Source organism: Pholcus phalangioides, unplaced genomic scaffold, assembly GCF_987345545.1.
Source record: "Pholcus phalangioides strain wild (caught in Gottingen) unplaced genomic scaffold, Ppha-v1.0 ptg000015l_1, whole genome shotgun sequence".
NCBI lineage: Eukaryota > Metazoa > Arthropoda > Arachnida > Araneae > Pholcidae > Pholcus > Pholcus phalangioides.
In genome coordinates, this window is record NW_028301608.1 from 28880909 (window position 1) to 28907059 (window position 26151).

Here is a 26151-nt window from a genome sequence, read left to right on the forward strand (position 1 = left end):
AGTGTTTTTTGCCGATCGACGATCTTCACACCAACCAAACTTTGCCATTCTGCAAACCGTACATGTGACCGGAGTTTCATTAACATTCCCCTTCCCCAACAACACCATCTATATCAGTGAAAAGTGGGCATGAAAATTTTTCTTCTTGATGTATTGAGATACCATGTCATATGAAGCTCGACAGTTTGGTCCCACGTTCACAAATAAATTAGCATGTGCACAAAAAATTTGCATAGAAAACGCCCTCTAGTGATGAATGTCAGAAATGATTTTTATTTTGCTCTCTTTTTTCACTGTTATCAAAGCGTAAAAGTTCTATAACTTTCTAATTAATATTTATTGTTTAAAAAACCTCTCGATTAATTAAGGGGTCATTCAAGTATTACGTCAGCATCCAGGGAAGGGGGTTTCGGATCTGCTGAATTTTGATGACAAAGGGAAGGGGGTTTGAAGGTTGCTTACGTCATCAACCACCCTTTTCTGAAGATACGAAATATTCTAAGCTGCTGGAGAAATTTTGCTGAAAAGGGAGGGGGGGTGGGGTCAAAAATGGCTACAAATCTTCTGACGTAATACTTGAATGTGCCCTAACATTCAATTATGTACACTTTGTACTGCACACATTATTACATATTCAATTCCGAAAAAAGATAATAAAAATTATGCTACAAGTCTATATTAAAAAATTATATGATCACTATCATGGCAAAAATTATATATATTTCATGTGATGTAAATAATAATTTTACGAGGGACGAATATTAATCCATGACAGTACTCCGGGGTAATTCGGATTGACGCTATATATAAATGTGCTAAATTAGACTTTGTCGAAAATCCTTACTTCTGGCAGTGAGAGTTATTTTAATGAAATCGATCCCGAGGTGACTTCTGGCTACGCAAGTGTACTCGCCGAAGTCTTCGCTGCGGACGTTTCTTATGGTGAGCACGTTACACCACTGCTGGGCGGCCATCTGCAGCATCTTCACGTCGTACCGCGATGGCTCCTGGCTTGGTAGTAATAACGTGCCGTTGAACGACCACACGAAACTGATGTTACCGTCGCCTTCGGCCACGCATTTCAGGTCGACCGACGTCTGGCTCTCCGCCGCATAACGAGCTTGGACTGCATTGCGAACAATCGTTGGCTTATCTGTAAGATATATACCGGAAATGAATGTGAACATATAGCTGTAAAATGTATCGAGAGAATAATCCATTTATAACCAATACATGTATTAGACTTACACAGCACCGTCAGCTTCGTCGTTTTGACGTCAGCCTCCTTGAGACCATTGAAAGCGTGGCATTCCAGTACGCCGCTGTCCTGCTTCGAAACATTGAATATCGTTAAAGAGGATCGCCCGTTCTCGGTGTATTGCTGGTTCTCCCTCAGTATCGGTTCGCCGCCTTCTTTACTCCATCTCACCATATCTGGCGTAATCGGATTCGCCGAAACCCTGCATTCGAAATTCGCATCTTCTCCTTCAGCAACAACCTCAGCCGTAGTGATATTGGTTATGGTTGCTGGATCTAGACATCAAAAGACATGGGAAAATGTATTTTATTCCTCGTAAAACGATGCGTTATTTTATGCTTTACCTGAATAATAGAACTCATTTTCATTCGACTAATATCTAAAATTTTGATAAAATCGATGAGATTTGGAGGGAAAGTGTTAATACATTGTAGAATTCCATGGCTTTTTTTTCGCAGGGAGATTTTTTTCCTTGCAGGGATGGGCGTTCATGGAATAGTTTTACCTCTGTCAGGACTGACATTACCGGACGCGTGGCCCGGTGCAAAAATAATAGCGGGGCGAGAGGTGTCTTAATAATTTTGATGCGTCCTAGTGGCGATTTTCTATATTCTGAGAGAGAGGAGAATCGAAAAATTCAGAAAATGAAAATCGTGAAAATTCAGAATGAATGAATAGAATAGAATTTATTGACACAAAACATACAAAACCGGAAGGGGGGGGGGAGGGAGAATCAAAAGCAAATATCCATAATAGACCCAAGAGATCTATACATGATCTGTCCAGGGTCAAACCACAAATAATTTTATCGATTGGCAAACACAGGCTATTCAAACACAATACACAGCATCATAAATATACATAAATAATACAAGTTGATCAAACAGTAGGCCGCAGTACGAGGTATGGTTATTATTTTCACCAGTAATGTGCTTCATTTCACAAAATAAAATGCAGTTAAACACATGGCAGATATTGGTGTTTCTTTCGATTGAGTTAACAGGAGTTAATGTAATCTACAAGCAATTTTTTGAAGCGGTTTATGTTTCTTTCGAATTTTATATCATTACTTAATGTGTTATAAGATCTTGGTGCTAAATATAAAAATTATTTCTGAATAAGTGTCTTTTTAGGTTTTATGACCTCATATAGATATCCATATTGTCTTGTTTGTATGTGTGTCGCAATGTGAACCATGTTTGGTTTTTTTGTAGAAACACTAAAACTCGATGTAAATAAAGTTTATGTATATCAAATCTATAATCAGCACTATAATCAATATTTAATGAATAAGAATATTGACTAGATATTACATTGATGGTTTTCCTTAAACTATTTTTAAATAATTTCAAAATTCATGAAAATTCAGTGCAAATGAAAGAAATAATTTCAAATTTCATGAAAATTCAGAATAAATGGAAGAAATTTCAAAATTCATGGAAATTCAAAATAAATGAAATAATTTCAAAATTCATGCAAATTCAGAATAAATGGAAGAAATTTCAAAATTCATGAAAATAAATGAGAAATAATTTCAGAACAGATGAAAGTAATAATTTTAGAATAAATGAAAGAAATAATTTAAATAATTCAGAATTCCAGAATATGATGAAAAGTCAGCATTCCAGAATATGATGAAAAGTCAGCATTCCAGAATATGATGAAAAGTCAGCATTCCAGAATATGATGAAAAGTCAGCATTCCAGAATATGATGAAAAGTCAGCATTCCAGAATATGATGAAAAGTCAGCATTCCAGAATATGATGAAAAGTCAGCATTCCAGAATATGATGAAAAGTCAGCATTCCAGAATATGATGAAAAGTCAGCATTCCAGAATATGATGAAAAGTCAGCATTCCAGAATATGATGAAAAGTCAGCATTCCAGAATATGATGAAAAGTCAGCATTCCAGAATATGATGAAAAGTCAGCATTCCAGAATATGATGAAAAGTCAGCATTCCAGAATATGATGAAAAGTCAGCATTCCAGAATATGATGAAAAGTCAGCATTCCAGAATATGATGAAAAGTCAGCATTCCAGAATATGATGAAAAGTCAGCATTCCAGAATATGATGAAAAGTCAGCATTCCAGAATATGATGAAAAGTCAGCATTCCAGAATATGATGAAAAGTCAGCATTCCAATACTGATGAAAATTCTAAAACTTATGTACCTCCTGCCGGACTGGTTTCCAGCGTCCTCTACCAACAAAAAATTGAACGATTTTTCTCTTAAAAAAATCCCCCCCCCCAACCTTCGTGGGATAACTTTTTCGCAAACCGCATTCAAATACATAAATTTCTTCTGTTTTTTTGAGTTTTTAAACTACTTACGAATTTATACATTTATAGGACACCCTGTAGGTTTCTCGATAACTCACAACATCTTCCCATAATTTTATTTTCAGGAAAACTTATCTTCTTAAAATCTTATTGAATGAGCAAATATTTCCCGGAAGAAAAAGTATCCAAAAAAATAAATAAATAAATAAATAAATATATATATATATATATATATATATATATATATGAATAACTTCCTCCTTTTATACTATTTTAAAGCGAGTTTCCCAGTCGGAATTTTTGCGTCCTCCAGAGGAGGAAGGAGTTCGACGGAGCGCACGAATCGATAGTTTGTTTCTATATATAGAGACGGTGTTTGGTTAATAAGCTTTATAGGGGGAATTTGGGCTGAAACATCAATACTAAGTGGAAATATACGGCATCGGAAAAAAAAAGGATTAGAAAAAAAAAACCGGGGATCGGCGGACGGAAGGAAGAGGAAATCCAATCTTTATGCATCTTTTCTTCCTTTCGGATCCAGGTCGCAAGTACGTGCGCCAAAGAAAATCGCAATTCGGGTGAAATGGTGCGGAATATACATATACACAAGAATAAGAATAGAAAAACAAAGAGAATAAAGGAGGGATAAAAGCATTCAGTTATCTATCCATGAACGTTCCGTCCGGTCACTTATCTACATTGAAAACTCGGTACGCGATATTATTAAATCAAAACGGGGGTGCATCTACGTATTTAGTAGCTTATTCCTGCTTCGAGCCAAGTAATAAAAGCTAAGGAAAATAAGTAAGAGCAAATGCAGATAAAACATGAATTTTCATTGATCGTGGCTGATGCCCTCCTCAACCATCCACATGTTACCTTTCAACAAATATGGTTCATTGAAGTAAATATGTAGTAAAACTTTTTAGTTAGGTATATACTACTACTTAGTCGCACATGCATCTCGTATGCATTCTTCTGCTGAACTTCCGATGAAGCGTTACATGTCGGAACATGTCGTGTGAGTGCATGTGCATGTTATTTTCAAAAAAGTTAGAACATCCCAGACATTAACGAGAGGCAGTTCATGTAATTCACTCGTTGGAAAGCACAAACGGGTACGGCCGTAATTAGCATTATCACGCTTTTTGAACATATTAGTGGCAAAATACTGCTTAAAGTAGATATTGAACGAGTCTTGAAACGCCAAATTACATTTTCCTCTTTGTTTCAAAAAGTTAAAACGACCCGAAGTTTGTTTGATTTTTTTTCAAAAAATTATAACACCTTACTTAAAACGGATTAGTAAATGAATATTTTCATGCAAATTTACATCAACGTGATTGAATTCGTTTTTCATGTCTTTCCTCGTTATGTATATGAAGCCAGATTCGTTCAATCTTCGTATTACTGGTGGAAAATGAGACATTTCTGCAAATGCAAATTCACGTGCGTCTTTACTTGGACAGTATGAGAAAACGCGTGCAGATATCTTACGAATACATAGTACTGTGACCTTCGTTAGTCTTGACCATGGATTTTATGTATCAAGACATTGAATTTATGAGTGTCCGGCACATATCTGGAATGATGGGATTCAGCCATGAATTCCAAATGTTATGAAGATCAAAGATGAAAAAGATAGGATATTCAGCCAAGAATCCCATTTTTGCTATTGTAGAGCCGATAACAACTGGTTTTCAATTGATCAGTTTTTTAGAACGACTCACAATCTCTTGATAGGATCAGCACCAGGTAGAATCTCAGATATCACGAAATCACCGAAGTATCAATGATGTTTAATGGGCATTGCCCAATTCTTCACGCGATCTTCGTTTTACATCTTCAAACGAAGTCTGTAGTTGCTGGGATCCAAAAATAGAGACCAATGAATCAGAAGATATCTCTGGGTGGAGGTGTATATTAGGCTCTCTACCTTTTGATTCCACAAGTTGAAGACTTGTATGGAGAAGAAAATTTAATTTGCCATGGAGATTTTGCTCATGTGAATTTTTGCAGCATCGATATAGCTTCTTAGGCATAGTTAAAATATTGATGACAAATGAAATTTCCTTCTCCACGCAATTATTCAACTTCTGGAATCAAATGTTAGACAGTTTAATGTACACCTGAATCCAGAGAAGTCTTCTGATTTATTGGTCTGTATTTTTTGACTCTAGCAACTTAGGGCTTTTTTTGAAGATGGAAAACAGATTGGATCATTCGACAATTTCTCTCAAACATCATTGATACTTCGGTGATTTTGCGATATGTGATGATTGTATGGATTGTATCTGATGCTAATCTTATTAAGGTATTCTGGAGCTAAAGAAAAAGCTGATCAATTATTGAAAACCAGCTGCGATCAGCACTACATTAGTGCAGATGGGATTCATGGCTAAAATATGATCTAGATCTATGCCGGAGACTGATAAATCCAACGTCTTATGCATAAAAACCATGATCAAAGCCAACGAAAGGCACAGTATAATGTATTCGCACGATATCTCAGCCCGCGTTTTTCCATACTGTCCAAGCAAAGACAAGTAATTTTGCAATGTGTATTTTTTTTTACCCATAATGCAAAGATTGAACGAATCTAGGTTTACATATATATCCAGGAAAGGCATAAAACACAATGCCGATCATGTTGATGTAAATTTGCATTAGATTATTCATGTACTAATTTGTTTTAAGTTTGATGTTTTCTCTCTAAAAAAAAATTGGGTTGTTCTAATTTTTTAAAAACAAAGCAGGGAAAAAGTAACTTGGTATTTCAAGACGCATTCAATCTGTTTTATGCAGTTTTTTGAAACTGATATGTTCAACAAGAACCTCTTAGAAGAAGAAAAATGTAAATTATACTGTATACACTGGCTGAAATGTAATTACCGACGAAATTACGTAGTTACATATTTCAGTAATAGGTGTCGTTAAAATTTCATAAGTCGTCAGAAGCACGGTGATATATCCGCTGCGGAAACGTCCAAATGTCCAAAACCCCGAATCGTAGGGTTTAGACATTTTAGAAGCTTTGCGGACGTTTCGGCCGTAGAAAATATTGGAAAAAAAAAGGTTCAGTGAATGAATTCTGTGATTTACTTCCATGAAGAGTCCTCTATCAACAAAAATTTGAATAGCTTTTTTTTGGTGCCCCAGAAAAAATCCCCGTTTGTGAGAATAACTTTTTTCGCAAACCACATTTACACATACGTTACCTCCAATTCCTCCAATTTTTATGAATTTTTAAACTATTTACGAATTTACGGGACACCCTGCACATAACTGGGATCTGGTTCAACCTTATTTTTTGTTCCGGGAAAATAAGTACGGATTCTCAGAAAATTCTCGGTCACATTTTACATGCGGGAAAACGGGATCCCGGTAGAGAAATCCTACTTATATACTTCATAAAAGCAGTCTACTAGTAGTGGTCAACTACTGCTAATTAGTTGAAAAAAAATATTGAAACCACACTTATTTATTAAATTTACTAATTTGGCTTTGAAAAAATAATTGACTGTGTTGGAATTGTGCTCCAATTGAATCTAACTATGCTTATATAGGATGCATTCAGGTTCTGTCACCGATTTTGCAAACCGAGAGTTAAAAACTGCATAAATGTATATTTTTATGGGCAATAATTTAAAATATTATAGGTCTCTGTTTTCATCTTTTTTGAAGCGAAGACCGGCTTGCATTCGTGACTCTAAATTAGAAAAACGCGAGTTTTCACCATTAGCCTAACCCCTTAGTTTCGGTGGTCAAACGTCAGATTGGAGTGATGCGTGTACAAAAGATGTATCTGGACAGTGACTAATGAGATTCCGCTACAATTTCCAGAAAACATATATGCATGGAATGAAGAAGTGCATGTGCAGAAAATGGGTTTTCCGACTGGTTCAAACTGGTTAAGAAATTTTCAATATTTTTCATAAATACACGTAGCAGTCTTTTACTCACATTGCACATTGACTATGATCGTGGCGTTGCTGGTACCTTCTTCGTTCTCTGCGAGACACAAGTATGTGCCGGCGTCGTTCCGCATGACTTTAGTGATGAGCAGCGCGGAACCGGACGACCTGAGCCTGTGATCGTGTCCGTCCTTCTCCGTAGATGGCGGGATGACTGTCGAGTCTTTCGTCCATGAATACCAAGCGACTGGAGGATGAGCCTTAACACTCACGTTTATAGTAGCATTTGAACCTTCTTCGATGTCGATTCTCTTGTGTGGTTCCCTGAACTCCGGTTTGTCTGAAATAGTATAATAGTTACTCGTTTTTAATAACAATAAAAATTTCAAATTTAGTTTTCCTCATGAAACTCTTACGTATTAAGCAAGAACTGAACAAGACGAGTCTAGAAAATGAACTGAAATAAGACGTAGCTAATCCCAAGTCGAGAACAACAATTCTTAATTTTTCTGTCTACTGTAAACGTGGGCTAATTTGGCCCTGGGACTTTTTTTGGCTCGAAACGTTAAAATAATAAAACGCACTGTAATTACTGTAGAAAAAAATTTCGGAACTAGTTTTTTGTAGTTTTCGCTATATAATTAGCGTTAGGTACCGGGCAAGGCAACTGAGTGCATCGGTCATTTCACGAATGGCTGACTAGGCAGCAAACAGAGGTGGTTTTGTATGCTGTTATTGCACGTTGGTTTTATTCATCTTTGAAAAAAATTCCAGCTGTGAGGGAGTTCTAATACAGCTTTGCCAAGTTAAATAGTTGCTCAATTAGAAACACAATCCAATGCTTTAAGTTCTAGTATGATGCAAATTTCGTTTAATCATTAATTTTTCCGAAAACATTAATTTAAAATTTAAGCTCTGGTAAAACTTCAAAAATGCGCCCTCTTTTGGCCCAATATTTCGATGGAACAAAGTAGGGCATAATTTTTGCAGCCTATGAGAATTTATTTATAAGTACACTTAAGAAACATAATTATGCATTGAACCGATTATGCTTATTTTCTAAATGCCTATCCTATTTCACTTTTCTTTTCCAGACTGGAAAAATGACGTATAAGTACAAGCATTAGGCCTGGAAAACGAAGTTATTCAGACTATACCAATGACCACCTTGGAAAAATGTTTAGATGAAATTAGATCTGTTGAAATTATAAACCGAAGGAAAGCTGCAGATAATTTTAGTAGTCACGAATCTCGAAGCACAATTGGAAAAAAAAACAACTTTAAAATGTGTTTTGCTGGAAAGCCACGTCGTCCCAACGTGTTTTAATATCGAGGAAGAAGCTAGAAGCATTAGCTAGTCACATTGACAAAATGTAGGATTTTATGGGTTTCCAATAATTAAGTCTCCGAAGCTTGTTAAAAGTCTTTTTTTTTGGTCAATTTTCCAAGACAGAAGATTTGTTACTTAAAAATTCCAAAGAAACATGCAAATATTGCTATTTTTATGATTAATACGTGTTGAAATATATGTTTTCTTTCAAATTTGAAGTTTTATTAAGAGCCCGGGTTCAAGAAGTACCACAGGTATTCATTTAATACTTTAATGCTTCAACGATGTGTTGCCACGACAAAACATTTTTTGTGTTATTTTCATGGATCTAGCCTAGAGGAATCATTGGAGATCATACCCTTGTATTCAGTTTGTGTGTTGTTTATGTGTCGTGTTGTTTCTGTTATGTCTCTCATTGTATGTATTTTATTCCCACAAATAAAATATTTTTTCTCTCTCTCTCAAAAAAAAAAGACGGAAAAAATGAAATGAGCCAAAGTTACCCCCATACAAGGATAACATTAAGAGCAAATAGCGTAGGGATAACATTGGCCAAAATTTTTTAAATTTTTTTAAGGGGTTAGTGCACGATCTTGGATCCCCATGCTTTCCTATGGGAAAAATCTCCTTCCTTTAAAGAGCATTTAAAATTTTTCTATCAACTTCAGGCAACCAATTTTTTATTTCAAATACTATAAATATTTTTATACAATTTTACGACAACACGAGTGCTTAGGATTTTAATTGTTGGTTATTTTTTTTCTCGAATTCTAACTTCAACAATATGCAACTTTTTCAAAAAAAAACAAAATTTTCCAGTGTTTTGTACCATAGAAATTTATTAAACACGTTTAATAATAAATCTTCGAGTTAAAGCATGTAACACCGTAATGTTGAGGTACACACACAAAAGGTCAAGATATTTGAATGAATGGTGTCCGAAAAAGTTTCCTTATCTAACAAAAAACTCAGTTTTGAGCATGCATAGTGCTTGCCAGCAGTTCATATTAAAACATTTAAAAATATATTTCTAATACGGGTAGAACATAAACTTGAACGTAGTTAGAAGCAGAAAATTTCATAGTATTTAAAAATTAAGAAATTCGAGAAAAATCTGTTTTTTTGGAAAATTAGCGTGCGCTAAAAAACTCCCTTAATTGGCTTGAGTTAAACAAAGAATGTTTTTATTCCCATTTTTGAAATGTAAGACATTATTATTGATAAAAAATGTTTACCACAACTTAGAAGTAGCGATAGTATTGGATTTTATATCATGAAGTGACTGAGATTTTGAAAAAAATGGGCCAAAGTTGCCCGCGGTGTTTACGGTACTTCATTGCTTTTATTTGAGAATCACGGAGAGAGAGTGTCGAAGAGGAATAAAAAAGCCACTGTATGATTGAAAGAATGTTGGATCTCTTGTTGGAGCCACTGTTGGATTGACAAAGCAAACTGTATGATACACTGTTTATTTCAATCTGCAGCATATTAACTGAATGTTTTGAACTTCGGCATTTAGTGAATACTTCAAGCATCAGAATTTATTTAATACTTGAAAGCTGCAGAGCTTGATGATCGTTGCAAGTTTCGTTAGTTACTGAATGTTCCAAGCTCCAGAAGTTAATGAATGTTTCAAGCTTCTTAAGTTACTGGATATATCAGCCTTCCTTATTTAAAGAAAATTTAAGGCTTCCTTATATTTAATGAAAATTTAAGGTTTCTTTATTTAGTGAAAATTTAAGGTTTCTTTATTTAGTGAAAATTTAAGGTTTCTTTATTTAGTGAAAATTTAAGGCTTTTAATTTAGTGAATATATTTTTCAGATTCAAATTTTAATTATCGTTTCAATCTGTAGAATTTAATGATCGTTTCAAGCTTCCAAATTTGGTGAATTTCCCAAGCTGCAGAATTTAGGGTATGTTTCAAGCTCAGAATTATATGACTTTTTAAATATCCTAAATTTAAAAATTGTTTGAAGCTTAAAAATTCAACAATTATTTCTAGCTCCAGAATTTAATTATCGTTTCTAGCTTCAGGATTTGATGCTTGTATCTAGCATCAAAAATTAGTGATTGTTTCAAACTGAAGAATTTAATGATTGTTTCCAGCTTCAGAAGTTAATTATTGTTTCCAGCACCAGAAGCTGAATGTTTGTTTCCAGCTTCAGAAGTTGAATGTTTGTTTCTAGCATCAGGATTTAATGATTGTTTCTAGCATCAGGATTTAATGATTGGTTCTAGTTCTAGAATTTAATGATTGTTTCTAGTTCTAGAATTTAATGATTGTTTCTAGTTCTAGAATTTAATGATTGTTTCTAGTTCTAGAATTTAATGATTGTTTCTAGTTCTAGAATTTAATGATTGTTTCTAGTTCTAGAATTTAATGATTGTTTCTAGTTCTAGAATTTAATGATTGTTTCTAGTTCTAGAATTCAATGATTGTTTCTAGTTCTAGAATTTAATGATTGTTTCTAGTTCTAGAATTTAATGATTGTTTCTAGTTCTAGAATTTAATGATTGTTTCTAGTTCTAGAATTCAATGATTGTTTCTAGTTCTAGAATTTAATGATTGTTTCTAGTTCTAGAATTTAATGATTGTTTCTATAGTTCTAGAATTTTATGATCATTTCAAACTCACGAATTCATTAAATGTTTCGAACTTGAGAATTTAGTGAATTTTTCAATTTAGCGAAGGCATATTCAATCAAAATTATCGATTATTCGATAAGCCCAAGGTATATCATCAGAAAGCGATGACGAATCCATGTTGAAACATCACAAACAACAAATCAAGGAAGGGTACATAGAAGGAACGGACATCTTACGCCTGACTCTGAGCGTGGCGTTAGAAGACACTGCCGGAAGATCGTCGCTCTTGGCCTTACATTCGAAGATGGTCTTGTCGTCGACAGATGTCACCTTGAACTTCAGAGTACTTCTCGTCGCTATGCCTCCATTTTCGGCGCTCATGGTCTCCTCGACGTGGTCCCTGATGTAATGACCGTTCTTCTTCCAAGATATCCTAGCCAGAGGGTTGCTGCTCGTCGATAAGCATTCCAAAGTCACCTACGGTTAGTGAATTCAGTAACTGTACATTCTTGCAATAATCATTATTTTAAAGCAAATCAAATGCCGTAACACGGGACTACTTTGCATCGTTTTTGAGAGTTTATTGGGAAAAACACATTCACACAACTCATGAAAAGTATGTAAAATGATTTTTCGTAGCGAACTTGCTATATTATAAAATTATTTGTGAAAGCAGGTCTGTTGCCAACACAATTTTTATTTTTTTATTTTTATGAATTATTTTATAACTGTTGCAAAATAACCTATTGGAACAGGTAATTTCGCACCTACCTATTGACGAAAATGAATATTTTTTCCGTCTTAAAAAAAAAGATCGAAATTCACAAAAAAAAGTGCAACTCATTTGATCACTTCAAGGTTTTGGCAAGACATTTGGATTATCTTTATTTAATGAATCGGCGATAAATCTGGTAACCTTGCGCTAACCTATCCGCATGTTGGAAAAAGGAAACAGGGAGAAAGAAAAAAAATATGTTACTGCCGAAGCAGCCCACTTTGTGAACTGACTGGCCAAGTTGGCCCGCCCAATGTCTGAAATTAGGGCTTTCACTATGCGTTTGCCGGGCCCTATATACGGATCTCTAAGATCCCTCGGACATTGGCCGGGTGAACTGAGCCATCCAGTTACGATGTGGCCAACTTCAGGCTTTGGCAGCAAAATATATAAAAGGAAAAAGTAGAATAGATGAGTTATAGATAAGAGACGATTTTTTAGACTCTTTTTTCACGCTCACCCCATGTGTTATTTTTCGCTCAGGGAGAAAGTAGGGAAAGAAAGAAAAAGAGGAAAAATTCATTTTGATTGTGTATTAGGATTGATACTGAGCCTAAAACTGAGTAAAAAACTACTTTAGTAATAAAGGGAGTAACGACTTTTTGGGTAGTGCAAAGTAGTCCGAGTTTTGCTCAGAACATTACCAACAAATTACAATCGAGTCTGTGATGATAAACAATCAGTGAAGTACAAATTTATGGGAAGACAATTAGACTCTACATACAGGATGATTACTTGATTCTCCTTGCCGCATTTTATTGACAAACCGTTTATCCTAGAGGCGTATTTCCAATCAGAAAAATCATCCAAATGACGCGTCATTTGGGTAAGAACAACATAAATAAGGGAAAGAAGGGTTGTCCATTGGCTCTTTTTTCTCAACTTTCCTTCGCTTTTTCAAATCAAATATCTCAATGAATATTGCGCTTAGAAACATTGGGGTTTTGAGTACAGAGTGCCACTATAAAAGTTTATTGAAATAACTATAAACCCCCTTGTGTGCAATATCATGACGTGTAGAACGAACTCGGATGCATCATTTATGCATAAAAATTTTCATCCAACTTAATATGGATACTGTTTGCCTCTTGGATCAACGGTTTGTGAGTAAAATGTGGCAAGGGGAGTTAAGTAATCACCTTGTATAAATAAACAGCATTTACTACCTAATTACTGTAAGTCGTACAATGTGCAACTTTGACAATAATTTCAGGTAAAATCAAGCAGCACAAATATGTTTAGCAAATGGTATCCAAATTAGAAAGGCCACTATGCAACGTTGGATCTTTTTTATAGCGTAGGTGTTAAGTTACCCTTCTAGGTACAAAGTAGCCCAAATCACGGTATTTTTTTTTTCAATATTCAAAAAACAAAGATTTACTTTATCTGTATTAGGAAAATTTGTTAATTGCATTTTAATTGGGTTGCTGTATTTTTGAAACATATGACAACCATATTTTTATGGGCATCTTTTTTATCAGCCACCTCGTTGGGCATTTTGCCTGTTGTGGCGTTGTATTTGTATTTGTATTTGTATAAGGAAAGATAATTATTGTGTTTGTTTGCATAACCAACATTAAACTAAGGATAGCTAATGCTAGGTCAAGTGCTATATTTTTTAATGGAATTTCTCGTAGATCAATTGGATAATTAAAAGCTAATTAACTTGGTGACGTTAAAATTATGAAGGAAATTTTCTTGTTCGAAAATTCAAAAAAAGTATGGTGAGGTTTTTGAAAATATGAAAAGAAATTATTTAATTACGCGGTTAAAGTTTTTCGAAATGTTTTCTTTAAAGTAATATGTGACGATGATGAGAAACTCTTGAGCTAATGAACCTAAGATCATCACGCAATCTTGGCCAATTATGTCTGCAATCTTCAGCATCGTGATAAGAAAATTACTGCTTCCGTTATCGTCGGCCGCATAATTACCGATTACTTCCATCCTTCGATACGCTAAATAGTACAGTATTTCTTAACTCCTCTTATTGATCGTTTTTAGCAAAAAGTCAGTAGTAATAATTGTATGCCTGGGTGAGACCGTAGAGGGATTTTTCCACAGTAAACTCTAACGTGCCAGAAATTAGAAAGTTAGAAAGGTCAAATTTACGGCATGGCTATTATTGGCATTTTCAATGAACAAGAACATCCTGAAAGCTGTTTGAAAAAAGGTGTAACATCTGACTTGAAACGGACTATGGCGTGAATATATTCATGCAAATTTACAACTTTTATTGTTAATAAGTGTTTTATGTCACCTTAATAAGTGTTGTATGTGTTTCCTGATTAGCTATGTAAACCTAGAAGATTTCCATTTTCGCATCACGGATGGAAAAAAACTGGACATTACTGCAAACTCTAAATCACGTGTATTCACTTAACCAGTATTAGAAAACGCGTGCTGATATCGTAAATATACATTGTACTGTGTCCATTCTTAGTCTTGACGACGGATTTTATGCACCCATGTAGTGATAGGCACAATACGGCCCTCTTAGAGGCTCTATCAGGACAGCTGCGAATTTCAAAATAGTGGTATAGAAATTACTTTTCAATTTCAGTATTTTAAGAAAAAAATTAATTTAAGAGAGTATTTCTTTTATGCTTTGGAAAATATAATTGTGTGAATTTAAATAGAAGAAATTCGTTTTATATACTTTCATTTCATATACTTATTTTCAAATAAATAAATGTATAGTTTAATAACTATATTCATATTTGTTGAAAAAGGGAAACGGAACACATGTGCAACAAATATGAATATAGTTATTAAATTATACTTATTAATTTTTTCACAATTGTAAATGTTAAACCATTGTCTCATTCGCAATGAAACCGTGGCTATTTTTCAAAATATACAACATATCCCCCTCTTTATTTCCAAGCATAAAAATTCCAATTATGAGTCAATGTCCGTTTTTTCCGTTCCTAAGAAAGTTTGCCCTTTACTGAATCGCGACATTGAACTGATAAGTCTCTAGCACAGATCTGGATTCGACCTCAATCAAATATGAATATCATATTCTGTGTTGCAGAGCCAGTAGCAGTTGGTTTTCAATTGATCAGCTTTATATTTTAGCACGACACCACAATCTCTTCATAGGACCACATCAGGCACAATCATCAGATATTACAAAACCGCTGAAGTCTCGATGAAACTTAATAGAAATTTCTCAGAAGTTCTAATTTTTTTGAAATAAACGTGCATACAGTCTAATTTGATTATACCGAAACTGAAAATTTTGTGGTTATCCTCATCACACAGACTATCGAAAACTATTTTACTTATTGATTTGTGTTTATTGTGTGTGAAAATGTCCGTTAAAAACTAATTAATTCATTAATTAGTAATTTATGCCGATATCTTTGCTAGGATTATTTGAGTAAGGTACACGTATGTACACCTCTGGAGCAAAGATTTTATAACCGAGTATGAGGTTTTTGTCAACCTCGTTATTATTATTATTTTTTTTTTTTTGGTTCTTTTTGGCAGTAAAGTAATAATGGCCGATTATTTTGGTGAAAACTGGTGATGTCCTTATTTTTAATATCTATATCCACCTTATATAAATCCTGTATTTTTCCTCGAAGATGTATCGTGAACCTTGTATATTTGCCAACTAACGTGACAAGGACGGTGTTACATAGCGTAGGAAGTTATTATCAATAATACTCACGTCATCTCCAGATTTAGGATCGCATGGTTTGATTGTTACTGTTACGTTTGATGGTGGAACTGGGAAAAAAAAGAGAGAAAAAATTACCAGTGGAAACAATTTCAAGAGATTATATTTAAAAGTTTAAAATTATCATGTATTTAATATAGCAAACAGTTATCAAATATTTGAGAATACCATGGCATCAGAATCGTGCTTTATTTTTGTTCACATTTTTTTCCCTTTTTGCAAATGTGTCCATGTCCGAAGCCAACCCTTTCATCAAGTGAGTAGCAACTAATAGGCCATTTCGCGAATCGATCAGGGCTTGCATTCTGAGAAATGTGGGAAGTGGTCGGCCTCTAGGCACAAGACTGGACCGTGATATATACATAGGGTGATCTTAAAATAACTTCGCCGACCTAGAAATACCTGGTGGCCGCAAAATCATTTTCGAGATATAGGTGTTTCCGAGTATGCGCTCGACTTCAAAACAAAACTGCTGCTGTCGTGATTGCGGTCACAGCAGTAACTTTTGCAAAAATCCGAATAGCATCCCTCACTTTTATGTATTGCAAAATGAGATCAGCGCAGTAAAAAAACGATGAATGTCGTTGAAACGGTACCCGTAGCACCATGAACGCCGGTGCAAGACACAGACAAAGAAAGAAGATATCATTAAGGGGTTGGTTGCGCCTACAACCCTGTCGGGGACTTGCAGATTTTATTTGCACATCTCAACACTCCAGTTACAGAGATGGAATATCACTTTGTGGAAATCCCTTAATATATGCAGCTACTTTCAGGACTTAACTTCAATACAGCTCAATCTAGCACCTATACTTTCTGAATTTTCATGGTATTCAACTTTATTTAAACAAAAGTTACTCTATATACTGTAGTTGCCAACCAAATTGTGAAAAATGAAGGTGATATATATCTCGCATGCGTGCTTAAAAATAATTTCCTTCAAATGGTTACACCTCATCAGATATCAAATAGTTTCATTTAAAATTACAATTTAATGTGGGACTTTTACGTTGTCAAATTTTCTGCAGGTTTCTTACAATTCGATTAAATTTCCACTTCTTAAAAAAAAAACGTGCTATGAAAATTATAATTTTGAAAAATCTTTTACGGGCAGTTGTCATGAAAATCCATACCAACATTGGAAACATCAAGTAAAGCATTTAGTTAGAAAACGTTAAATTACAGAAATTCAAAAACTTCTTCTTTCTAAGGTGAAAGTCAGTTGTAGGTTTTCTGATACAGGGTTGATCGAAAACCTTTTTATCTCAAGTAATTCTTCGTCGATCCCCTATATGCGCTAGTGACTGAATTTTCAGCGGAAATTGTGTATACGCATATGGTTTTCATGACCAAACTACTTTAGCCAAATGAAGCTGATCATTAGTATACGATGATAATTGCTGAAATTATAGATTTTCTCAAGAAATAATTTTCTTATGGGATCAGGTGGTATGAAAACAGATAGAAATCAATTTATATTTCACCACTTTTCGGTTCAGTTGCACGTGCTCTGAACTTCTTACTCAGTTTTTGATTTGATCACGAGACACTAAAGAGAAAGACACAGCGTTATCCACACTCGTTGCCATACTCACAAAATACAACGGGTTTGACAAAAGTGACCAAAGGCATATCAGTGGCAGTGTTGTTGGCCTCGCACCTGTACAATACACCGTTGTCGCTCGCTTCTACACGGATCACCAGTTCGCTGGACACGCCGCTCCCTGTCATTGTTGTGGGAGCACTGATCTGAAATTTAATACCAGAGAAATCTCAGATAATAAATAGAATTTTTTTAAGTCTCGAACAATCAGTTAAAACAAATGTGCCTATTTCTCCGTGAAAAAGGCCAGAATTTTCAACATTTATATTAACTTCAAGGATGTTTTAAACTTTTATTGAAAGTAATGTTTCAATGCATAAGTTTAATCAGTTATTTTCTGTTTTACAGTTAATATTCACTTTAGAAAAACATCCATAAACTGTTATGTGCGTGAATTTTGAAACACCCTGTATTTAAATGCAATTCACCCAAGATTTCCAAATGGTGTTGGAACCCTGGGATTTCAAGGGAGAGCCGTTTTTGGGATTCCAAGAGGAGGGGATCCTAGGGTTTCAGGAGAGCTGTTTCGGTCTTCCGCGGAATAAAACGTCGTGCAATCCTTAAAAATTGCGGAACCCAGATAGTTTTCGAAAAAAAAAAAATTATGTTGCTGATACTAGAGAGTGCAGCAGTTTTTTATTTCAAGTTTTGACGAAATACAATGATATCTCGGCTAACGAATACCTCGGCTTATGTATTTTTTGGCCGACGAAGGTTTTTCTTGTCGTGATTTTTTCTGCCTCGGCTTACGAACATTTTGTATATATCGATACACAAGCTAACCAAACAAAGCCAGGTTTTGAACTGAATTTTCACACAAATCATCATCACAGTTACTACTCTATCACAGAATTACTCTCATCTTCAGTAATTCTGAGATAGAGTAGTATCTACATATTTCTGTAAATTCTCATTCACCCAATTTAGAAGCTGTTGATTTTAGCCTCCGTTCAGTTTTTGTATATTTTACAGGCTACGTGGCGTTCAAAAGAACTTACCTTTAAATTCTGGACAGTACCTAAAACGAATTTAAGGATTTTTCATAGTAACCAATGGGGAAATCACGTTTCGGCTAACGAACGTGAATTCAGAAAGAGTTATGTTCATTAGCCGAGGTATCACTGCAGCGTGGTCGATTCGAAAATTTCAGATCATTTGGATGACCAAACAACTTGGTATAGTTATTGATTCCGGTTGTTTTACTCTTCCAGTCCGAAATTTGCAATCAGAGGCTGTCAGTATTTGAAAAATGGAAAGATTTCAAGAAAACCATTTTTGCACTGCAACATGCTTTCTTCAAATTATTCTCTATATTAATAACAAAGCATGAGAGAAATTTTTCAGATGTTACAATCATTGTAATTGAGTGAGCTCACTGAAAATTTTGAGACTTCACACACCAAATAACACACGACTGCTTGTCATGTAACATCACATCACGTTCACGTGATGCAAGTTTTGTTGCACGGCAAGCAACAAAACATTCGCCAGTCCATAGAATAATGTGTTCTTCAGCTCAAAACTGACTATCATTTTACCTTGTGTCATTTCACGTTTTATTGATTTGAGCGATTTTCCGAAGTTTTTTTTCCATTGAACTTTTAAACCTGAACCTGGTTTCAACTGCATACACACAACGGGCAAGACATCATTAATGTCATTTCACGTTTCTTCTGGTCGTAAAACAGATGTATTTTTGGAAAACTTTCGTCCGGTAGGAGTGAGGATTTTTGAATCGTAGAATTTACGAGACTCCCAGGATTGTCTTAAAGCATGGGACTCCATCCTGGCACGATCCGGGGGACCGTATCTGCCTAGGGCTTCTCCAATAGTAATATATGGTATTATGTTTTATGAGAATACGTATGTGAATTTGAAGAAACTGATGTCCCAGCGTATCATTTTATTCGGGGATCATGACGCTGGTGAAACTATCTATGGCAGTGGTTCTCAACCTTTGGAAGCTCGCGGCCCGGTAAATCTATTTTGCGTAAGTGAAAGGTCCAATCATGCACACACAACTAACGAGAAATTAATGGGAAAATGAAACTGCGAATCACACTCACACGGCTCTCAACCACCAGTGCAGGGCCCACGGCACTAGTGTGACACTAGTCACACTAGTGCCCTGGGCCCTGCACTGGTGGTTGAGAAACACTGATCTAGGGGAATAACCAGTATGTCAGAGGAATAACCAAAATTTTTGCGTGTAACAGCCTCATAATGTTAGTCATTATGAGGATTCCAAATTCCGCTGGAGCCTTTACGTTGGAAACCTCTGCAATATACTGCCGAATTGTCTCTTCTTAATTTTAAAGGTAACTCATAGTACTTTTACAATACTTAACGCATACACGTAAAAACAGTCATGTTTACGTCAGGGCATTGCGGTATAAAACACTTTATGGCATGTACAAGTTCGTTAGAAACTCCTCGGAAGAATTTTGCGTGTAGCAAGTTCTGTTCAGCAGTTTAAACCAAAATTTCATCTTTCTTACACTTGATAAGGTTTTCACGGTCGTTCTCAATGAATGTCTTTGTCGCTGCTGTAGAACATAAATCCCAGCAGGTTAAAGGGACATTAGGTCCTTCTCCAGAAGGAGACGTTCCTGCTGTTTGTTTGCATGTCTCAAATGCGCACGTTTACTGATAAACTTGTAACACGGAATTCAAGGAAACGTGTAGCAGCGTAATGGTAAAATGTAGAATCAATGAATCATGTTGAACCATAATTTTGTTAGTGTTTTAACCCTTTTTCTCCCACATTATGAAAAAAATGAAATTATTAGCATGTAAATTTTCAGTAGGTCAGTTTATATATAAGTTGTAATTGAAGCCTGAAAATAACTTTTTTTGTAAAATAAAAATTGGTTCGTTTAATAACGAACGTGGTACCTTAAAGTTCCGTCAAAACTGTACGCTTACAATAAAAATCAGATGTACCATTTCAAAGCTGTTGAATAAAACAGTTGTAGGAATATTTATCCATTTTACCATAATTTGTTTCTTACATTTGTCAGGAAACACATTGTGAGGTGTACAAAAGCGTGATGCAGCAAAAACACAAAAACGGTGCGAACGCAAGCCTATGTCCCCATTAAAAAGTCTCGCCGCAGGGAGCAACAGGCCTACAACGATGAAATCTTCAAACATTACACTTCACTCATAGTTCGAAAAATATGTGGTAGATGGCAGCACTATAACAAACATTACACCGAAACAAGCTTCACGTTAGGTTCACAACACGGACACGCACATTCCAACATGTATCAATTTGTTAGAAGTTCTGGAGAAGAATGTTGACGAGGTACATGTGTGGTTTAGTAGTAGCAAAAACACTTTCACAGGTACTGAACATCAATACCACAACGGTGGTACTAGCAACTTGGATTTGGAAAATATATCAAGAACAGCATAAATCTGGTAATGTACTATGATTATGGTTGTCTGTCTCCCGATACAACCATAATCCCTACAAAGATTTTTCTATGATTTTCGCTTAGTCCACAGAGCATCGTTATATCGAGAGATTTGATTTATTAGTTCTAAAAATAAAATAAAAAATAATCCACCATTGTTCACATACAATATACACCTCGCCATATACTGACTGTGCTTAGAAGTACCAATCACAAATGTGCTTGGTATTTGAAAAATTTATTTATGTTACTCTACAAAAGTTCTGACATAAATTAAAATTTGGATCAATAATGAGTCGGAGAGAAATGCTTTGCATTTACTTCAACTATTTCTTTAGTATTATACCTCTGTGAAGTTGTAGGAAAAACTGCTTACAATGGTGAGCATGAAATTGAATTTCGACTCGTAAATCTACGTCATATTTAAAACAACCAGTTACCATACACTCGCGATGTCCTCTGGTAATCATAAAGTAATTACACCTCCTTTATACTTCAAAATACCTAAGCCCAACAACGTGTGCACGCAGGGGTGACTTAGGCGAGAGTGAAAGGGGTGCGGTGCAAACTGGGCGGCACCTGGAGCTTTCGTCAGACACGAAATTTTTTTTAAATTTCCAATAGTAAAAATTTTTTTATGACATCACGCTTTTGAGCCATCGTCTGTCGACGAAATTTTTGAAAAAAACTTGAAGGAACAGTCGAAAGGCTTGGGACCGTAATACCGAGACCGACACCTTTGATAAAACGGGCAGTTTCTTCAAAAGCCGAACATTTTCTCATTAAACAATGGTGTACGACTTTTTTCTGAAAAAAATTAGTTTAATTCCAGGGTGTCCTATGCAAGATCCTTGGCTACCTTCCACCAGGGCTGTTTGTAGGAGGCGGCACGTAAGCCTTTACACCCGGCCGGGAAGTAAGATCGAGACGCCCCTGTATGTAAGGGATATTACGGGGTTGAAAATAAAAAGTGGAAAAACATGAAATATGATTCCATATCATGTGGGAAGATGTGGCTTAGAACTTATTTTGATCTATTATTGATTCAGTTAGGTTACCTATTCATAAAAATCTCCTACAGCCAATAATTGGTATTTCCTCAACAAAGAACGAAAACAGTGCAAAAATAAAATTCCGAGCATAATCAATTGGTAATCGTCAGAAGGAAGCAGTTTGATACGTGCATGAACATCGGCATCCGGGGGGTCTCAAACGCATCATCACATTACATTGAACATTCGGAGAAAGCAATCTGAATCATGGACCCACGTTATACCAGCAAAACAGGTATTTATGCTCGACTGAAACAAGCCGAGGCCCTCCGAGAGGTTTACTACAAAACTGACACAACTACTGGCAACGAACCCGATTTAAGCGAAGATGTAGAGGATGACTACGTAGATATCTTCGAGCAAACCGGAGGAATCACTGCCTTCGAGACGTCAGCGGATTATTGGCAGATGAGGAAACTCTCTTCTTACCTGAATAGAAGCTCCTGGACGCTAGTAAAGGTCACGCTCGATCTCATAAAGTGCTGCGGACTCGAGAACCCGGTCATGATACAGGCTTTGAAAGACAACAATAGCATCAATCTTATGATGAACGTTCTAGAGAGTGACGATTGCCAAGTCCAAATCGCTTCGTTACGCTGCTTGAAGGATCTCGCGTTATCGAAAGCGATAAGGTACGAAATTGTTTACTACGGTGGCTTAGAGACAATGGTGTCTCTCCTATGGCGGCCAATCGTCCGGGTCAGAAGTGAAGCGGCGCAGGCTATAGCGCAGACGGCGGTTTTCCGAAGGGCTTGGCAGATAATCCGGAAATGTAGTGGCGTGCAACTACTCACCAATATGATAGACATACCGAAGAAAGTTCGAAACAAAACTCCGGATACCCTGAAAAAAGAGGAGATGGACTACTTGGAAGCAGCTACAATGGCTTGTGCGGCTTTGTATACTGTCTGCGAAGATGAAAAGAACAGGATGATATTCTGGAATGCGGGAACATTGAAGTTGAGTTATAATATCCTCTCTAGTCAACATACGGAGCTTCTGATTTCTTTCATGACCTTGTTACAAAGATGCGCCGAGGAACAAGCAATACGAGTTGATATCAGGCAATCGCACATGCTGCATGAGATTCGGAAGCATTTGTTCTCTGAGCACCAAAGACTGATGCAAGCTTCTGCGCAAACGATTTTCAGGTGCGCTGAGGATTTTCACTCGCGAGAGTTTTTCGGTGCCAAGGGCTACGTCGAAAGGCTGTGTAACATCTTGAGCGCTTCCGAATATCACACTGATGCTCGGCTTATGGCTTCCATCACAGGTGCGCTTTGGAAATGCGCCAAGAGTCGAACCAACGTAAATATACTACACTCGCAGAACACGGTGCAGTTGCTCGCTCAGCTTATTCTATCTCAGTCACTAGAGGTTCAAGTCCACATCGTCGGTTGCCTCTCGGTTGCCATCAAGCAGCGCCAGTGTATGGTCATGGCAAGGAAAAATGGTTTCATTGACACCGCGGTAGGATTGCTCAGCACAACACACCCACCTCTGATCAAAAACTTGAACAAAGCAATAGCCGAAGCTTCAAAAGAACCGGATAGTATGGCGATAATAGAAAAACTTGATGCCACCCGACTGGTGTGGTCCCACTTGCAGAACGAAGACAATTCTGTCATCAGTACCACAGCTTGGAGTCTGTATACTCTTCTAACGAATTCGAAGGATACTTCCGTTTACTTGCGCAGTCTGGTCCGTGGTCTTCAACTAGTTGTCTATCACCTATCTTCGAAATACACGAGCATCCTCACGCCTCTCTGCGCTATTATATCCGAACTTGCTAAAGACCCTGATAACGTTCCGATCATTACCGATTTCCGGATAGTCGATCATTTGTCCGGATTGACGGGTACTCGATGTAAAAGGCTTCGGTACTACCTCTGCTTTGCCATAGCGAACTGCAGCAAATACAAGCATAACAGGCAGGAATTTGCCGACCGAGGTATCGTGCCGAACCTGCTGAAGTTCTTCAACAGCAAGACAAGAGAGGTCAAAGGAGCTGCTTGTCACGCCGTGTATCAAATGTCCCTATTACCAAAATGGTGCGCCGTCATTCATGGCAAGAAAAGAGTTCTCAAGGCTCTGTCGGAGCTTATGGACAGTGGTGACGCGTCGGTTCAAAATCACGCTGCTCTCACGCTGCAGAACATGCGCTATTTCTCGATGATCCGTGAAGATACTATCCCGGGTTTCTTCGAGAAACGCATCGTAGAAATTGATAGAGGTTTATTGACATCGAGAAGCACAGGTGACTGACTACAGAACTCAAGCACATGTATAGCTGATTAAGAAATATACCACTTCACACGTAAATTGAGTTTTCTCATTCGATTAAATTCTTTAATTTGATCATTTTTATCATTTTCGGCACACGAGGGCTAATTAGACATGAACGTACAATTTATTGCCAGTTTTGAACGGCAAGGTTTGACATTTCGACTCTGTTTATACGCACCGAAAGGCTGGTGCGCTAACCCCTCGGTGTGGGACTTTCCTGTACCAATCTTTTTTCTAACCAGGTTTTCCTAATCAAGTTTCTAACCAGGACGAATCGGGTATCGAACACGCGACACCTCTAAACATCTTTTGGAACTTTAGGAGAGTATCTTATGAGTTACTTACCCCCGACCCGGTGAACATGATTCGCCATACGGGGGTTTCCCGGAGGGAGCATTCATTTTCTCAATTCAAAATAAAATTACATATGTTAATATATTAATATACATTCTATATCCGGAGCACCATTGGTCCGAGGTTAACAATTTACCTTACAAGACAATTTACATTGCATTACAATTAAAATAACAGAGCAAAATATTACTACTATTATTACAGCTTACATTATACCTCGGGCAGCACCATTAACATCACGCAAGCAGGAATTTGATGCTCCCGAGGTTATTACATTAAGACGTCATTATTACTTTAATAAATATACGTTAATGTACATGCGTTTTATCAGTCTCCCAAATGTTCAGTATATGATTCATTCATATTATGGAACATCGACTGGAACATACTGACGCAAACAAGTTCCAAATAATAACATGAATATATTCAAATATTAAAATGAAAAGGAACAAAATTTTAACATGTTACTTGTCACTATTCACACAACAGTTGCTATATGCGCATTGTTATCATCATAATACTATATGCGTGTATACTGATAATACTTACACGTTATCCTGAGCCATTTATATATATATATATATATCTTCATTTGGCTGAACATATCCTATAACTTTTTCCTTTTTATATACCTTTATAAATATTTATTAATTACCACTTTGAAATCCATTTGTTTCTCTCGGGAACATTTCACTATGTTCCTAAGTACATTTGCACTGCCAAGTCCATTATACCAGAAAGAAGAGTTCTTGTTTCTTGGTTTTTAATCAGTGCCGTAATTGGAATGTTAGTGCTTGTGAAGTTCATCTTCTTTCTCTGGCTTCCCCAATATTCGCATTGATATATAAGATGTTGGGTGGTGCCACTATCTTTGTTGCAGGAAATGCACATGGGGGACTTTCCATGAAACCTATCTTGAGCAATTCCTGTGGCACCATGTTGTGTGAGTAATTGATTTATATAAAAGTCTCCTTGAATTCTTGCGGTACTAATCTTAGGGAAGATAGCATATGTGATCCTTCCTTTGTTGCTATCATCCAAATATTCGTGGCATTCTTTGCGGATGTCTTTCTTGATAACTTGTCGTAAATATGATTTTGTATATTTGTTGTTGATGTCTACTTCATCCTTTTGCGTGGCTTGTTTTGCTCTTGCATGAGTATAGTAATTTTTAATGTTTTTTTGGTGTGCTTTAACCCATTGTAGTTTTGTATTAAATTTTTTAAAGATCTTCTGCATTATGAGCACTCTGTTATTTCTGTAATTTGGATTACCGATTGCACATAAATTTGATTTTGAATCTGTAAAGATGTGGACTTCATATATTTTATTTGCAAGGAAATGTTTTGCCACATTATATATTTCTAATAACTCTGCCAAAAAGACGGTGCTATTGTCTGAAAATCGGTAAATTTTTTCCAATCTTTTTTTGTTTTCATGATAGTACGTGTATGCCCAGCCCACTCTGCTTAACATTTTGGAGCCATCTGTATATAAAGGAACGTGTGTTATTGTCCTCAGCATTTTCGTCCCATTAAATCTTGATTCTATTCCATAGTGGAATATTAGAGCAGTCTGGCTATGGTATTTGAGAGTGC

General features: G+C 36.2%; 1 protein-coding gene across 2 annotated transcripts in view; it reads right to left on the bottom strand.

The window, feature by feature from the left end:
- Window positions 1-26151, bottom strand: part of LOC149075772 (nephrin-like) — a 182660-nt gene that overhangs the window by 23452 nt on the left and 133057 nt on the right. For both annotated transcript variants that reach the window (XM_089243282.1, XM_089243283.1), the window contains exons 9-14: window positions 17435-17588; window positions 15831-15889; window positions 11613-11853; window positions 7508-7798; window positions 1249-1533; window positions 845-1153 (exon numbers count right to left, since the gene is read on the bottom strand). In XM_089243282.1, the coding sequence (XP_089099408.1) occupies window positions 845-1153; window positions 1249-1533; window positions 7508-7798; window positions 11613-11853; window positions 15831-15889; window positions 17435-17588 (1339 nt within the window). The remainder of the gene's footprint in view (window positions 1-844; window positions 1154-1248; window positions 1534-7507; window positions 7799-11612; window positions 11854-15830; window positions 15890-17434; window positions 17589-26151) is intronic.